The sequence below is a fragment of the Tachypleus tridentatus genome, chromosome 10 (genome assembly GCF_004210375.1).
Source record: "Tachypleus tridentatus isolate NWPU-2018 chromosome 10, ASM421037v1, whole genome shotgun sequence".
In the NCBI taxonomy this organism is placed as follows: domain Eukaryota; kingdom Metazoa; phylum Arthropoda; class Merostomata; order Xiphosura; family Limulidae; genus Tachypleus; species Tachypleus tridentatus.
Window position 1 is genome coordinate 64,146,068 of NC_134834.1, and position 19,354 is coordinate 64,165,421.

At 31.0% G+C, this 19,354-nt stretch overlaps 1 protein-coding gene across 1 annotated transcript in view; it reads left to right on the forward strand.

Annotated features, from left to right (window-relative positions):
- LOC143229449 (heparan-alpha-glucosaminide N-acetyltransferase-like) overlaps positions 1-18,352 on the forward strand; it is a 37,857-nt gene extending 19,505 nt beyond the window's left edge. Inside the window, 9 exon segments of the mRNA XM_076461785.1 lie at positions 1,202-1,350; positions 1,748-1,860; positions 3,638-3,759; positions 4,271-4,397; positions 5,393-5,479; positions 6,448-6,522; positions 13,140-13,242; positions 13,245-13,322; positions 14,932-18,352. Coding sequence (XP_076317900.1) covers positions 1,202-1,350; positions 1,748-1,860; positions 3,638-3,759; positions 4,271-4,397; positions 5,393-5,479; positions 6,448-6,522; positions 13,140-13,242; positions 13,245-13,322; positions 14,932-15,107 — 1,030 coding nt within the window. The 3' untranslated portion in view covers positions 15,108-18,352.
- Positions 18,353-19,354: the final 1,002 nt, after the last annotated feature.

Here is a 19,354-nt window from a genome sequence, read left to right on the forward strand (position 1 = left end):
TAGCAATGAATGGATTTTATTATTAATCAGCATAGGCCAGCTTGAAGTTTTAAATAAAAAGTGGAAAATAGATAAAAATATAGCAATTATAAGATCCAGAAAAAAATGGTCCAGCATGGCCAGGTTGTTAGGATGCTTGACTCATAATCTGAGGGTCATGGGTTCAGATCCCCATCACACTAAACATGCTCACTCTTTCAGCTGTGGTGGTGTTATTAGTAATGGTCAATCCCACTATTTTTGTTGGTAAAAGAGCAGTTCAAAAGTTGGTAGTGTGTGGTGATAACTAGCTGCCTTTCCTCTAGTCTTACATTATTAAATTAGGGAAGGCTAGTATAAATAGACCTTGTGTAGCTTTGCATAAAATTTGTAAAACAAACAAATGCCTATAAAAAAATTAAAACATTCCAAAATAAAACACTAACTTGGTGTTTCAGCCAATAGCTGCACACCAAAATATGACATTTTAAAATATAGCTTGCCTAATATGATATTTTATAGGTAAACATAAGGTCTTTTTCTTGAAAAACATTATAATTGACATTTATTAACTTTTTTGTCTGTCTCTAAGGCATTATCGAATCATTATTACTTTTTCTTTGTTCTCTTATGATTATCACTCTCTATGTTTACATTCCACTGTTTCTCTATGTTATTAATCTTTAAATAAAACTTGGAGATTTTAAACTTAATTTTTACCCTTGATTTACTTTAACAATTTTTTTTGACAAAGCTAAGGTATGTTAAATGTATTTTCAAACCTGTAGAAGAGTTTAAAGCCTACTGATCTTTGAGCAAAGCTTTGAGATTTTAAAATATGTTTTTGGGTATCTGGATTACTATTTAAATTCAATGTTTTGAGAAAAGCTCTAAGTTTTTAAATATGCCTTTAAATATTTTGCTTATTGCAATTTTTCAATATGTAATTTATAAATAACATTATAAAATATTCATCGAAGTTTGTTGATATATTCTGTTATCAGGAAACAGTATGCAAATATACACGTGTAAACTTTGTTTCAATGTGTAATGAAAATTATAAAATTAAAAACTTTTAATAGTAAACTATTTTACATTTTATATATATATATATGAATCTTTTTTATTTTAAATATTTTATCTTAGTTTTTATCAATAAAATGTTTTGATAAAACTTTTGGCACACTCATAATGTATTTTTGACTTAATGTTTACTTCATAGGTTTATTTGGACAATGGGAGTGTCCATGGCTTTCTCTACAAGGTCTTTGTTACGAAAATCTGTACCAAGATGGAAAATTTTAAAGAAAGTTTTGAAACGTTCCTGTATTTTGTTTGCTTTGGGAATAATTTTGAACACTTATGGGGGATGTAGGTATTACAAAACATAGTAGAATAATTTGTTTCTCTTGAGCAAGTACAAAAAACTTTACATGGAGATGGAGTTTGGAATAATTTTAAAATAACATTCATTATTATGAGTGAGATAGGTTTTGGTAACCCTCGTAAAGTATCAAAAGGAAATTATTGTTAAATAAACATTTCATTTTTTTGTCCTATAATTTATAGAATCAATTTTGCTAAAAGTAGATTTGTAATTTTTTGAATGATGTTGCAAGTGACTGGGTGTATTAATAACTAAAATATTTTTAGTTCTACAAATACAAGAAAACTGTACATACTAAATTAAAATTGCAAATAAAACTTTTGTGTACTGTTTAAATATGCTCATATAAAAATTATTTATGAAATAATTACTTTTTTTCAGATAATAATCTACAAAAAATCAGAATCCCAGGAGTTTTGCAAAGATTTGGAATATCTTACTTTGTTGTGGCTTCAGTTCATATGCTTTTTGCTAAGCCTAATGATATGCATCAGGTAAAACAATTGTTCAAAGTTTATTGGCCCCCCAATGGCTCAGTGGTATGTCTGTGGACTTTCAACACTAAAATCTGAGTTTCGATACCAGTGGTGGGCAGACCACAGATAGCCCATTGTGTAGCTTTGTGCTTAATTCTAAACAACAACAACAATCAAAGTTTATTAATTACATTTTAAAGTATATGATTGGTTTGATTGTTCTTAAATACAAGCTACACAATGAACAATCTGTGCTGTGCTCATTATGGTTATTGAAATCCAACTTTAGCACCTGAAACATGCAGATTTGCCATTGAGCTGCTGAGGAGCTCTGAGGCACATGAACCCCTACTTCACAATGTTTGTATAAATGAGAAACAACAACTTTAAAATTGATGAAGTCATGATAGAAAAGACAGATTGAACTGTTAGGAATTTTCAGAAAATAATGGAAGTGTGCATTGATTTTTGGTATTTTTTCTGATTTTTATCTGAAGTACTGATAACTTGTATGAAATATGAATTGTTTATGATTTCATACTGAAATACTTTAGTTTTGAATTTTTTACATTGATAAAAAGGTGGCAATATAATGTAAACAATACCTTTATACTGTAGTTTTCAGATATGCTGATGAACAAAAGGAAGCTAAAAGTTTCCACAAAAAATGATGGAACTTTCAGAAATTGTATGTAAAAAATAAATTGAACCTGAACAGCAAAAACCATAAACATTTCTACTGGACAAATAAGCAGTTTCTTTATTTAGTATGATTGTTATTTGTAGAGTATTCTACATATTGGCTGGCTTAGGTTTTTTGTTGTTGTGATTGTGAATTTAACTGGCTAGTGGGTGAAGAAAAATCCTTTTTAGAACACCAAGAATTATGACTAAGATTAAGATAGAAAAAAAAAAGACACCTAATCTTTTGTGAAAACCAGGTTCACCAGTGGCACCAAAGGTTCAGTGCAGTATTCCACAAAATGTTAGGGTCAATACATACTTAAACTGCTAATCTCATTATCTGAAACAAGTTTGTACAAGTGTCTCTATTACCTGTTTGAATTGAGGAACTTCCTAGAAACTCCTACAGACATGTAGTTCTTGCTTCAGATTCAAGTTATATTATGTAATCTTTAACTGCTTAAAAGGATGAGGGCTATTTTTTAACCTTTCAAAATATACTTTATATCAATGTCATAATTAAATGCAGAGCTGCATGAAAGAAAAATTGACTAAATATAATTCCATAAGCATAAATTCTATACAGAAGAAATTAGTAGCTATTTCAGCTATAATATTACTTTTTTGTTGAGATTCTTGTAGAAATCTTCTATCATTTTTATTTGTGTTGGGAAGATGATACAAGATTTGTGCTGAGTCTTCAGAAACAACAGTATTTTTATAATTTATGAAATAATAAATGTTTGTGTATGTTATTGGTTAGATTTTTTTAAATGAAGGAATGTCACATGTTAGATATGTATTTTGAAATTTTCTATGCAATTATTAGAAATTTATCCTAGTGTTTTTCTTGCACATATCATAAATGTGATCCAAACACATCTGCACATTCTTTAAACTAAGTGTTCTTATAAACAGCTTGTCAGAAATATTTTAAAGATTTTTTTTTCTTGTCTGTCTCACCCTATATAAGTAATTTATAAATCTTTAATTATGTATTTTAAAATGGAAAATAAAATTATTTTAAGTTATTTTTTCTGTCAAGGCGTAACATTAACATATTTTAATGACATCTTGCGTATTTATATGAACATTTGTGGAATACATGCAGAAAACAAAGTTAGCCTCAGTTCGAGACATCCTGCCATATTGGTTGGAATGGCTGATTATGCTTTGTGTCCTGTTAACTCATATTCTCTTGACATTTTTCCTTGAAGTACCAGGATGTCCAAAGTAAGTATTGGTTCAGTCTAATTTGTTTTTTGTGCTGTAAATGTGGCGGTACCTGTCACACATTTATATAATATTAAATGCTGTTTAAACATTCTTGTTTTTACAAAATATTTATTTGGTATTTTTAGTTAAAATGTTCTTATAGTTTTTAAAGTTGAATTTTAAATAAAGCTATTATATTTTAGTTTTTGCAAATCTTTAAATGTTGGTGTACTCATACATGAATTTCACTAGACAACAGTGTTCAGATATTATAATATAGACTAAATTTTAGTCTTGAAAAATAGTAAAGTTATAAAAATAGCTTTTCTTCAAGATTTTGTTGGCCTGTTAAACTCCTTCAGTCACAGATAACTGTAATTATTATAACATCTAAACTGACCTTTCACTGTATAGTTCTTATCTTATATGATCATATTTTTACTGCAATAAGTTTGCTACTACAGTAAATGAGCAAGTATATAAGGCAGAAAAACTGTAAATTTGCATCACTCTTGTATTTTTAATCTAGAGGCTATCTTGGCCCTGGTGGTATCCATAATGGTGGTGATTATTTCAACTGTACAGGAGGGGCAGCAGGTTACATTGACAGAATTATTTTGGGAGAAGCACATATCTACCAGCATCCTACCATAAAGGTGTATTATTAAATAAGATGTTTTTTTGTGTATGCATATATGTATTTCTGTACTTAGTCTACTTTCTTTGTAGATACATAGTATGTTTAGTATGAAAATGCAAATATAATTTGTAATTGCACTTCTCAAATCAATTTGTTTGAATGTAATTTGCTCAGTTTATTTTTTGAGAAATTTAATGAAGTCAGTTTGGAAAGAAGTACAGTGGTTAGTTCATGGAGAAGTACTCTGCTTAAATTAGCTGTGAGAATATGTACTCTGTATAATTTATTTATATTGTAATGAACCAAGTGAATTGAAGTTACTGTCTTTAAATCAAGCAATATATCAAAAACTGTACTCACCATTTCAAAAAGCAATAATAATCATCTTACATGTGAATTTAAATTTGTATTTTTCTAAAAGCACTAACCATAATAGTTAAGTAATAAAATCTCTTTTCTCAGTCAGTTGTGCAGAAGATATTATAAACAAAGTGTGTACCAGCTCATGAATATTAAGTTGAAACCATACATTGCATCCTTAGTAGAAATCTTCAGGTGTTATAACTGCAAAGCACATTATTAAAATATAGAAATTGTAAACTATAATTTTTATTAAGGGAAAGTAGGGAATTAAAAAAAATTATGTTTAGTAACCAGAAATGGCAACAAAAATTACAAATTTCTTCTATGAGTGTTTACAACAGAGGAAATAATGTTTAAGGATAAAATTTTTACCTTATGAAGACATTACAAATGTATTAAGCTGTAGATTGTGTTTCTGCTTTTTACTTGGGTTCACATGTTTTGGATTAATTATTTTATTTTAAAGCTTGCATAATGCTATGTTGTACTCATTTTCTAAACTAACAGGGAAAAGCTCTAACTAAAGTTTCATCAAACACACCTCCAGTTTTTCCCTTTGAGATGAAATACACATTTCATGCTTTATAATTATCATCATGAATTATTTCAAATTTCCCTTTATTGAATTAAGCTTGAATTTTCAAATAGGTCATATATCTCACAAAACTTCCTTATGACCCAGAAGGAATCTTAGGATTTTTGACATCTATTTTTTTGGTTTTCCTTGGTCTGCAAGTAAGTTTCTTTCTTAAATCAAACTATATACTATATTTATTATATTTCATTTTTTGTATAAAAATAGATCAAGAGTAATCTTTTTTTTTTTTATTCTAAATTGAAATAATGCACATTTTTCTGCTATAATGTGCAATATTTTCTACAGTTCTACCAATAAAACCAAAAACAGTATTGTTCACTCTTCACATTTTTATTTTCTGATCGATCCTTTATAAAATGTCAAATTGTGCTTTTTCTTTACAACACCTAAATGAAAGGAATACAAACTGTGCAACCACTGATCATTATATACTTTCATAAACACAAATGAAGAACTAACATAGTTGAAGGTCTTTTCCATTACAAAAATAAAAATTTTGAACTTTCATGTAGGGGCCTAAGAGAACTAACTTAATGATCTTCATTCTGTTCTGCTTAGATTTAAGCCTTGTAACATGTTGATTGACAGTGGTTCTACAACTATTATTTTTAAGCTGACTCTTCTGTTCTTGATAAATGATTTTGGTGATTTACATGAACTTCTTGAGCAAGTTCCCACCTTTTTTTTTTTTTTAAAGCCTTCATCAATCCCATAAGAATGAAAAAACATTTTGTTTGGTGTAGTTGAGTAACAGCTAAAGATGTAAATATTACCAAAGTACACAGTTACACAAACATGTAACTGTAAGGTACATCAAATGATAAATATCAAGCAATAAATCATTTTATCATCAACAGAGTGTTTTAATAATCATTACATTCTCTTCTTAGTGTTGTTTGGTTCAAAAAGATTTTCATTTTTAGTATTTCGAATAACTGCAGTACAATGTATCTCACCCTTCTAATATACATATGTATATATAAAATGCATATCTACAAAATTTTGTTTTCATTATTTGTAATAATCTAAAAGTGAAGAACTTCTATAAGATTTTAATTATTTATGTAAGGTTTTCATAATTAGTTTACATTTTATTTTTATTTAGGCAGGAAAAATTTTGCTGACATATCAGGAATGGAAGCCAAGAATTGTGAGATGGTTTATTTGGGGCACAGTTATAGTTAGTACACCTTTTGTTTTCATTTGTAATGAAGGTGTTACATATAGTTTTAGTAATGATATAATTCTTTTTAATAATTGTAGCTACATAAATAACATATCATAATAGCAAATAGTATTAGTGTAGGTAATCGTAGATACCTAAGTCACATACACTAAAGCAGTAATTATGGTACTCTTAAAAAAATAATTCACATATACTTCATTAGCAATAACTGTTAAAATCAATAATTCAAACCTTACCTAAATTATATATACTTGAATTTGTAACAGAAGTTGTGAACTGGTTTTCTTGACATTTGAAGGAAAATTATATTTTTATTCAAGATTGTTTAAAAGTTATAACTTTCTTGTACTGAAAATGCATTTCTGATATGTACTTACCTTTCACACAAGATTAGCTATTCTCATTCAATGCTGCCTTCTATGTGCGATTTTTCGTTATGCATGCCACAAGCTTTCTGCTCCCACCTATTGGAATTGCAAGATGTAAACATGTTGCTCATGCATCACATTCTCAGAATAAGAGCAGGACATGCTCATATGATCCATTTGACTCCCTCTACACTCCTCTACCAAACTATCACTTCAAAGTTTGACTGAAGATATCAGCACCAGAGGAATGATGGAGCAAATACAGGAAGTGTGAGTGAGGTAAGTACCTATCAGAAATATATTTTTGGGACAAAACCCCCTCTCACAAAATTAGGTAGAATCCCACATTGAGAAGGAAGAGGGATTAGTGTGAGGGAACGACAGAAGTACTCCCCCTTCCCCAGTGTCTGAAGTGTATACTTAAAAATGTGAGATTCAAGTTCCAAAGATTAGGAGAAGAAAACTGCACTACTCACTCAGTAAACTACATCCAAACCCTTCTCTCAGAGTACTGACATCTGCTTGAGGATAGAATGAGGATTACCATCTTTACCTCAAACCCAAAAACTAAAGATTAAGAACAACTCCAATTTCAGGGTATGACATGAGGAATACCTCTGAGCTATTGATCTGGGAAATTGACATTTGTTATTGGAAGGATGTCTATCACATGGATACAGACTTACATACGAGGGTAGGATAAGGGCTCTCAATCAAAGGGGTGAACTGCATTCTGACATCTCACTTCATTGTATTGGAGGATATTATGTCAGCTATACCTACAGAATACCACCTTCTACTCTGTAACTGAATGGTTATTGTGTGGAATGCTTTCAACAGGGTACCTTTATGGTTCACCACCCCAGTGGCTTGGAACTGGAAAGTAGCAAAGACTCCTATATTCCACTTGAAGAAAGGAGGGTGACACTGCAGTGGAGAGTCTAGAGGAACATCATCACTATAGACAGTGCAATGGATGATCATAAAACCTTATTTTGAAAACAAGACAAAAATGAGTTATTCACTCTAGCCATGACAAGGATAGGCAGCAATCCCCTTTTGCTTTACCCATACAGTCCATAGGTCATATGGTATTGGACGTGCATGCTTATGAAACAAAATATTAGGAGGATATTCACTGTCAAGTGTGTGTGAAGCCACAGAAGATAAGGTACGAGTAAACATGGCTCAGCAGTGAGGATTTAGAGTTAAATAATACCTAATTAGACACCACTTGCTGCAGAGTTGGATCTGTGTGATAAAAAAGTAAATAAAGGCCCCCCAAAATAAAGAAAGTAGGAATAAAAACTTTCCAGTTAGAATAACACCAAAGTCTGAAGAAGGTCCATAAGTAGTGGGCAAAACCCTGATAAAGAGGAAGCCGTGATATGATGAAGGTAGTAAGTGATCTATGTATTGGGAGTGGCCCACATGCCAGATTGCAGAATCTCCTCTGCTGGACAATGAAGACAAGAAGCAAGGATAAAAAGTGAGATGATTGGATCTGATGGGAGGACACCTGGAAAAAGTCTGAGAGAAAGAAGGTAAGGAAAAATATGCCAGTCAAACCAAAATTGTGGACCCAATTGGTAAGGGTAGAAGGTGAAAGATCATGAAGGAAGAAGGATTGCCAGGTGATATAGAATCAAGAACATGTACACCAGAAAGTAGTAGTACGAGCATTATAACAATGAAAAATCCTAATTGGACATAGAAGCCAATCTAGATCCAGTAAAGGGTAAAAATGGGAAGTAGAAGGAAGGGGAATAAGAAAAAAGGAAGAATCACCTTCCTGAGTTGCCGAGGACATTGGGAGAAGGGAATGATTCAGATAAAGGAGAAGATAGATAGGGTGATAAAGGGTATGTGAAATACCATTGGCAACCAAATCTGACCTTTTATGTCCACAGGCTAAGAAAAGAAGTAAATATATTTTGAAGGAAAGATGAAAACATGGAACATGAGGAAAGTGTTTCAAACAAAGGTGTATTGTAAGGGAATGTTGGACCACATTAACATCCCAGAATGTCTTGGAGGGTGTCTGATCTGGAAGTAACATATGAGCAGGAAAAATAAAAACTCTATAGTATCAGAAAAAATGAAAAATATTGGATAAAGCCAGATGGCAAGGAGATTAAAGACTCAGTTTAAGATCCAGAGAAAAAATTTCTGCCACATGAGCCACAGTAGGCTTGTCAGTGGGAAACCCTCTGGTAGTAGACCAAGTGTGGAATACCTTCCACTTGCATTGGTACACATCCAGGGAACACAGACAGATGGAGCTAGCTAATATGGAGGGAAATCACTGTGTGAAACTAAATAATCTCAACAAGGACTGGACAAAAGCCAGACATGATTCAAGAAAACCTTGATAATCAGACATGATCAAATCTTGTTGGCACTGATAAATATATATTGAATTAAGATTTGTATTTTAAATTAGATTAAATTTTGTCTCTGATTCAGATCTAGGACATGAGCCTCCAATTTATTATGTTACATACATTACGAATTGTGATTTCAAATAATTGGAAGTTTTAATTTGAAAGTCAATTGAATGTTAATATGTATCAAATTTATGATATTTGCCAACAAGATTGATACACACAATTTTCTTTATGACAAACATATTTTAATATACAAATAACAATACAGTTAATAATCATAGTTATTACAAATAGTTATAACAAATAATGATCTATATATAAATATTTTAAGAACTCACAAACAGTATTCAATCTTCTATCTGGTCTGGAACAAAATATTTTATTGATGGCCCAGGTCCATAATGAACAAATTAATTTTTAGTTAATATTGTTACAATTTGCTTAAGCTAGCTAGCTGTCTATTCTTGGTTGGCCTTATGCCACTTACAAGCTGACTTTTTACTGATGAAGATGTTTAATGTCCTTGGAAAAATACTAATGCCTGAAATTAATTCAGTGAAGTTGAACAGTTTATAATCCTCAAAATCCATAAATGTTCCTGGTCCATATTCTGTGGTTTTCAGATTAATAAGCATTAATCACAATTATAGCTTCCAGGACTTATACACTACACTTGACCAACAATATTCTATTGTCTCCCCACGTCTTGTGATAGCTACCTTTTACACTCATTAGGTGAGATTCTTGAAAATTCACATTGCAACAATATTCAAATTTATGCCAACGTTTTTATAAAACATTTATTGTTGATTCTTAATTTCAAGAATTTTCTACAAATTTAGAGAATAGGTGGGACTTGCACAATATACATTTAACAATACAAGTTACATATATTAAACTGATACAAACGTAGATATTAAAATAAATGTATAACAATAAATTCATTACATATGCAAAACTCAAATCATTCAACAAAACACATAAGGTGCCAAGGCAAGTCGAAAGGGAAGAGCCTAAAATTGGTAAACCAACTCAAGATGGACATATCGAATATAAGGATTAGACTAGGATGATACTGGTATTTGTAGATAACCATTGGAGACATCCATTTTTGTCATCCACAACCCTAGAGAATGTGCCCATCTCAGGGTGATAAAAGGCTCCATGGTGAACTTTGGTTGTGATATGAATAGGTTGAGGCAAGACAAATCAATTACTGGCTGCTAATTCCCGTTTTTCTTGTTGTCAACAAAAATGTAGGAATAAAAACCCCTGGATGAATGGGGAATGGGTGTGATTGCTCACTGCAAAAACAGTTCATGAACTACTTCTGACTGATACTGGTTGGTCATTGGATCTCGAAGGGAAGGGAAGGGAAAGGAGAAACTGGAGGTGAGAAAGAAACTGGATAATGAATCCTTCTGACAGAACATGAAGTACCCTTTGATCATCAACGAAGGGATGCATGTGATGAAGAAACTCAAAGAGTTGAGCCCCCACCAGCTCTGAAAACACTGAGTAGTCACTAGTAGTGTTAGCGACAGGGGGTGTATTGTCAAAGAAGACAAGAAGAAGAAGTACACAGAGTAGTTGAGAAGAGAAAGGCAAGAGTATCTGCAGAAACCCCTCAGGGTTTCTATGGAGATCCTAAGATAGAAAGTATATAGATGAAAAGTACTGTACAAGGTTAGTAATGATGAGATGCAGGCAAGAATATTGTGCATGGGTAAGACTCACATTTGATTTGGGAGCTATTCCCTGAATAAACAACAAGGACTCTAACAACTGCTGATCTAAATGGGTAGTGTACATGATGGTAAGAAAGAGTGAATTAATCTGAAGTCCATGGAGGAGACAGTATGCTAACCCCCTCAATTGTAAGACAAATTGATCAGCATGAACCCAAATATCGAGGGAGAGGGGGAAAACCAAAAAGGTTGAAAGATTGTTCATGCAGTAAGGAAGTATGAGGTAAATTAAAAATAGGTGAAAGGGATAAAACATTACAAACATCAGTCATAAAATCCATAAAAACCAAATTTAGGCCAAGGAGGATCTCAAATTGAGAACGGAAGAGAATGCCAGAAGAATATGACCAAAGTCCTTGTCAGCCTGCACATGCTCAGCTGGTTCAGTAGGAGTTGGGAGATGTCTGGGGATAAAGGTTGCTTCATGTGATATTTGATTTATTGATGGATAAAAGCAGATTAATCCACTATTGGGTCGCCCACACTTGAGGTTTGAGAAAATAAATACTTGTCATTGGTCGAACCCATGAAGTGGTAACATTTACTTTGGAATTCACAGAAAAGGTTCATTAAAATGTAGTGCAGAAGTAAGGCAACTAGAATTAACTTATAAATACTAATATAGGAACTGGGTTGAATGAAAGCATAAAATGGCCATTTCATGAGGAAAATAAAATTGAACATGAAGTATTAAGCTCACAAAAGAACATGTCTGACCTCAAACACTGCCAAGTAAGAAGTGTAGAGGGAGTCACATACTGCACATGAGCATATCATGCTCATATTGCTGAGGATGTGATGCATAATGGTCTGGATGACAAGCATGTTGGCATCTAGCATTTCAAATAGGTGGGAGAAGAAGGCTTGTGGCATGCATAAAGAAAACATTTCCATGTAGAGGGCAGCACTGAAGAGGAAGGGTTTATTTTGTGAAAGTATATGCAAATTGTGGTATTCATTACTTACTTTTCACATACTTCACAGTGTTTTTCATATGATCCTACTTTAGTCCTTTGGTAAGCACAGAGACAGTTTGTTTTTTTTTTGGGACGGGTGCTTACAACCTAATAGAATAAAATATTCTATAATGTGTGCCAAAAATTGTTTTGTTAAACACACATACACTTCTTAAAAATACTGAACTTAATTGTTTCCCTCGAGCATTTATCTTTTTTAAGTACCATAAGAATAGTGCTTAGATTTTGATTGTTTTTTATCTGCTTTGTATAAACAGCCACAATATGTTCAAGTAACTAGTAGATGGTTCAAATAAAATGTGCATCAGTGTTAAATAATTATATTTTTACATAAACATTGCTTTAGAAACAAAAATTGTGAATACCAAATACACAAAGTATTCACTGGTACTTATATCATTCACATATATGTGCACATTTGTGAATTCAAAAGAAATAAACACCTGCATTGGTAATAAAACAAAAGATGGGAGTTATGCATTAAATTATACATACAGTTTTCATTCTATCCCTAATGAAGGGCCATTATATCTCTTTGGTTTGCTTTTCCAAGTGGTCATGAAGAGCTATAACTCAGTAAAATTAGTTTATTGCAAATGAATAGTCAATAGAATGATAGGTTAGGCCTCTTCTTTATTCATAGATTCTTTCATTTCTTTGCTGAAATAACAAGTTTTAGTTAGGGAAAGAAAAATTCATAATGAGTTGTAGAGTGATTACAGGGTTTACTGTTGAATTGAAAATTATATAAATTTAATTTTACCAAATTACATAAAAAAAATAACTGTATTTGCCTTGAATGGTTCTTAATATAACATCATTAGAGAAATAAGAAGAGAGAAACGGTGCCAAAATATCAGGTGTTGGAAATCACTGAAACGTGAAAATACACAAATTGTCAGAACTGCATTTTTATTTTAAGATTGCAGTTCATTTCAAGGAGTGCAATACTAATTATGTGAAAAGTTTATTAGAGTATGGAAGCAGCATTCATTTGAAAAGAGCCGAACAATTGAAAATAAGTTTCTTTTTTAAAGTCTTAATGAATTTGCTATTGTTACTTTGTTTACCAGTCTGTAACTTATAAAGATACAATAACTTTAATTAATTTTTCTCTATTTATCAAACTAGGGGTTGATTGCCATCATATTAAGTAAGGCCAACAAAAACGATGGTTGGATACCAATAAATAAGAACCTCTGGTCTGTTTCATTCATCTTTGCTACAGGAGCAATGTGTTTTTTTTTCTGTCCATCTTATATTATATAATTGATGTAAAGAAATGGTGGACTGGGGCACCATTTTTCTTCTCTGGTAAGTACAATAACTCGCAGATATAAAGACTGTAAATGATATTTTTTTATATTTATAAGTTCTCAATTTAATTTTGTATAAATACATGTAAATGAATAATGCGAAGTATATCCATTCTTTAATTGTTCATGCATTGTGTAAATTTTTGTGATACATTGTAAGATATATTTATTTTAAATACATCACAAAAGCTATCAAAATTTTATAAAGTTTATTAAACATAATAATTAACAACAGAAACCAAACATTATAAAAGAAGTTTATATATATATATATAAATCAATAATTAGAATAGGTTTTGTTTTCATACTCTGACAATCTTTCACCAGTTACTGATTTCCAATATTAGTCAGGACTAGCCCATATTATATCTCAAATAAAATGCATCACACTCTGCTCTTTCAAAGCATCAAATTAAAATATTAAAAATCAATGAATTCTTTCTCTTCTAAACTATTATAAAATTGTGTATTGTCATTTTCTTTTTGCAGTTGAGGGTACAAAACTGCTATTGGCATATGTTGCATGAAATATATCAGAACAATATGATAATAGATTTTGCATTCCCCAACCAGAGGCACTAACTGGATCTTCCACTAATATAGCTACTTCTGGTGTTTCCATTTATCTACAAGCTATACAAACTACTTTCAATATGAACAAAATGTTAATTTTCATCATCTATCAGAACCCTAATTTAAACAAGTTACATAAAATATTATGTTGATAACTATTATTAATAACATAATACAAATGTGCATTGAAGTGAATGTTGTGCAATATGCAATTTTATGTAATTAAAATGACAAGAACACTTGAAGAAAAAGTGAGCATGTCCAAGTACAGCTATTTATGAGAGAGGAAATATGAGGTACATTAAAGTCCTCATAGTACGTACCTCACTCTAATGTGCCTCATATTTATGTACGAAAAAACATGAGGTACATTAGAGTCCTCACAGTACATTCTCTTCTTCAACTCTTTTCAGACTTCTTTGAATATTAGTTATTTATTATGCACCAACTTTACTGATGTAGAGATAATGTAACATTAACCAGTTAACTAACTGCTGGAAATGATATAATTAGAACAAAATCACTTTTAAAAAAAAGAGGTAATGGTTCATTCAGTTTTTGATAGCACAGCTGGGGAATGTGGCCAATCAGTCTCTAATTGTACTTAAAATTTTGTCAGTAACTGTTATTTTTCTCTGTGTTTCTAGCTAATATAAGTTGTGTTAAAATAGAATTCCTATTAATTTAAGGTAAAGTACAGTCTTTTTTAAACAAATTAAATTTTTGTAGTATCTTCTACTTTACTCTTTATCATGAAAAACTGATGTGGTCAGTTTACTAGTTGAATACAAAAATCACTTTTATAACTGCATATTACCAAATTAGAATTAGGTAATGTACAAGTAAATATAGGCATGACTGATATTCTATAGTTGATTCTTACTGCCTGTATAACATAGATAGTTATCATTTAACCTAGAAATAGAATAATCAAAATTTGTCTAATCTGTTGGGTAGAGATTCCTCTTTAACATAAAGAATTCTTGTTACATGAAACTCTTCTGTTAGGAATAAAAAACTTTCTTTATATGCAGGAATGAATTCCATCTTATTATATGTTGGCCATTCTCTAACTGGTGAACTATTTCCATGGACATGGCATGTAGGACAGACACATTGGGATCACTTGGCAGTAGACTTATGGGGAACAACATTGTGGGTGATCATTTCTATCTGGCTTTACTATGAAAAGTTCTTTTTAGCAGTGTGATCAGTCAGTTTCACTGTAACTAAAAAGAGACTTCAGATTGTTTTATCCAATATTTTCATGTGTAACATAATAATGTGGTACTTTTATATTGTTTGTTAAGTTGATTATGAATTTTTTAAGCATTATAGGCTAGGTTTATCTGAAGCTATTTTTGACTTGTTTTTTACCACTTTTTGCCTGCCTGATAACTCAGAAATTACTTTTTACATCATTACAGCACTTACAACAGCAGTCCTGTTTTTCAACAATGATATCAACAAAAAAATATTTTCCACCTATTAGTAAATACTGATGTGCTTTCTTTTCCAATATAGATTACTATATTAATAGATTACTAATGTTGCTATATAGAAAAGTACATAATTAATGAACATGTAGGACTATGATCCATATTAAGAGGGATGTTATAATGTAAATTTAATGTTTAAACTACTAGTTTGCAATTTTTATGTTTAATAATCATTTTTGCCATAACATAAATTTAATTTCTTTAACCAAGTTATGGATAGTAATTTGTAGACTTAGTTATTTATGTGCTCTAATGTAAATCAATGCCAAATTTATGGCCCACTTTCAGGAAATTCTGTTAAAAGTGTTTTCATGAAATACCTAGGTTTTTAAGGGGGTTGAGTGATAGGTTTTACCTATGTACAAACCCCAGGGCTGAGACAATTCATTTTGCAACATTTAAACACCTGTGGGGTACAAGCCCATATTTAAAGGGACACTATAATATAAATTTAAAGCTTCAGTCAGGAAGAGGTTAGGTGAAAAGTTTTACGTTTGGGCAAACCTCATGGTCAGTATGATTCATTTCTCATCACTTAGAAGTTGGTGAGTCTAGACGTTTAGGAGAAGTGGTTTTAGGGAAATTCCCAAGTTCCCCAAGGGGTAGAGTGAAAAGTTTACTTTTATATGGACCTCAGGACAAAGACAGTTCATTTGGTACCACTTAAAAGTTGGTGCAACCACCAGTTAAGAAGGAGTTATATGATGCACAGACACTGAATCTTATTATATAGATAATTATTACTGGATCTGAGAAACAACATCTAGAACGTGTATTTTTAGATCAGTTACAACAAAACAACAGCATAGTATTGACAAGAAGATCAAATAAGATTAATATTCTTGAGGGTAAAGAAAAAATGTGAATACTAAATTTAATTTAATTTTCCATACATTGCTTCAATCAACAGAAAGTAAATATGGTTAATTTTTTACGTTTTCACAGTTATTAATAATAACCATTATCAATTGCAGGTAGTTTTGTAAACTAAAAACATTAATTATTCTTCTCTGTCATGAAAAGTCACTTACTGCTCATTTGCTTTTGATTGGACAAAAGATCACTATTATTACATTGCTGTATTTTGTATATGAAATAATGAATTACATAAACTTAAACACAGTAATATATATTTTTTACTTTTTTGTATATAAGTAATTTGAAACATTTACTTAGTCAGACAAGTTTAATGGCATTTTGTGTTATAGATACTGGTTCATTTATCAGTTAGCAAGCAATAATATTCACAAATTTATTAATTAGAATATGTTAAGGAAATTGTGTGAAGGAGTTGTAGAGTACTTTAAAAAATAAGGTATAAAATGGAAATAAATTTTTTAGGCTGAAATGATAAAGAATAAAAATATAAGACAATACCAAATCAAGTGTCTCAATGCTTATCACTAATTTACATAATTTACTTTATAAAGTCCAATAAGTTAACTAAAAATTATATTTATAATATGCAGACTCAGTACTATTTCTAACTTTATTTATAGTTGATATTTATTCTTATTTTTTTGTTAACATTGTTCTTTGACCATTAATAGGTATTGCTTACTTCATGGCACTTGGGTTTATATGTTGTAATTTTCATAAGATATTAGGTTAAATGTTGCATTACTAATCTTTGTAGACATTCTATATGGCAAGTAGGTCATAACTTTAATGTCCTCCATATCCATATTTTTTTTAAATTAAAATTTTATAATAAAAACTGTATTTCTCTTGCTGCCTTCATATTTTGATATTCAAACAGAATGGCATCTTTTCCAAGGTTTCTATGCAATATCTTTGTTAATATAGAACTGCTGACCAATGAAAAGATAACCAAGCAGAGCATATTTCATATAAGTCCATACTATAATACTTAAGAGTACATCACTTCTTATAACCGTACCATACCTGATTAAAGTGCTGAGTGTATTACAGAAGCCTGTTGTGATCAACAAATGTTACAATCCCTGACCAACATCCAGGAATGTTTTCTGCTAGGTTATGCCCTCTGTTGTTTAAAGAACTCAAAATATCACTTTCTTATGAAAATAACAAAAGTAAACAAACAAAAAAGAAAACAGAAAATTGCTTTGATGCATTTAGCCAGAACTAACATGACAATCATTTTATGAATCGTTTGAAAATTAACTTATTTTCCACAATCACAATTACTTGTCTGTGAAACATCTGATAATCACAATTTACTTAAAAATTGTTACATATTGATCAGAACAGTATGTCAGTAAAACAGTACTTGTGATTTGAAAGCTGTAATTTACAATACTGGACAGTGCACAACCAAATTGACCCAATGAAATACACAGGACTAAATATTGTTACTTTAGTTTGAGCTCTTTGATGCCACTTTGTCAATTTTCACCAAACATTTCCTGGCTTTAAATGATTTTAAACTAGAAATTGGCTTAGCTAAATCTTGGTTTTGTGCATATCTCTTAAACGAAAAGTATCATAATTATGTATATTATTACTTGTATTTTATGTAAAAAAATATATAAAAAGTACACTTGACACTTATTTGTTAATAGAGATTGAGACTTGTACAAGGGAATACTGGTTGATTGGGTGATGTCCAAATTAAGCAATATAAAAAGTTTGGGAGGAGGAACAAAATACCCTCCACCTCCTTATAGAACCTGAAGTATTTCTTGAAATTGGAAATCTCTCTCAGGCTAGTTCATGACACTTGATGTATTACTGTATCATACTATATAGGCAACAGATATTAACAGGCAGGCTTTATAATGCAATTAGAGTTGACTGGAATATTTCACTTATGAGAAGTATATCTTCAAAATTATATATTGCAAGAACATTGTAGCTTTAAAACATTTCTTTGGAATATTTATAGCTATCCTTACATTTTGCATCTTAATATATATATATATATTTAACCTGAATGAGTTTTTCTTTATCCAATAAAACAGATTTTATTGCTAAAGCCTGTTTATTTGTACAGGGTCATTTTCAATTATAAAACAACTTGTAAATTAATTTAAGAATGTGAAACAATATCATTGTGTCTTGACATATTTTATAATGTAATAAGCATAGTGATAGAAACTAAAGTTAAATTGTTTTATAATAGTTACAGTTGATAAGTGTGTTGACAATGAATATAATGATGTTATCCTTCCTAAACTAATAACTTGACATATTTTTCCTTATGCAGATGAATGCAACAAATATCTCATACCAGAAGGTGTAATGGTTAGTTCAGCTGTCTTTGAATTTGGTTGGTCTTGATATATGCCTATTAGAATATAAGGGTGAGAGATAGAGTGCCATGTTCATACAGGAGCAGCCAAAACACTGGTAGATCTTGCAGTGTATCAGGTGCTCCAAGCAAAAACCAGTTGACACACACACTTCATTCTAGTAAATGGAAATAAATTAGACATGAATGTAGAAATCATACTTTGACTATAGGTAAAAGAATACACTTACAGAGTGAAAATAGTCATTGTTAGCCTTGGTATCCTTGAGATGGATGTACTATCAAGCTTAATATTGTCAGATTCACCTGTTGAACTTGCATTCTGGGGTAGTTATTCAAGTGTTTGAGAGAGAGAAAGATACAGTACCTTCACATACATAATAATCACTCTACAATTCTTTATGGATAAAGTTTAGAGTGTCATTGCCCATGCATTAGATATGCTTTTATGCAATTTTAGACATATGGTCCTCCCATTACTGGGATAGTCATTGAGAGAGTAAGTGAAGTGGAAGAAACCAATGCTAGTGGTAATGCTTGGGTTACACCTGTTAAGCTGCATTCAAAAGTTAATACACAGTTACCACATATTTAAAATAACTAGTTGATGATTGTATAACACAATGGCTTGTTGGAAGAATATGTTGATGAATTTATGGGGCCAGATGGCTGATTGGGTTAAACACCAGGTATACAGATACAGGCTTCCCTTAGCACTATGTATGT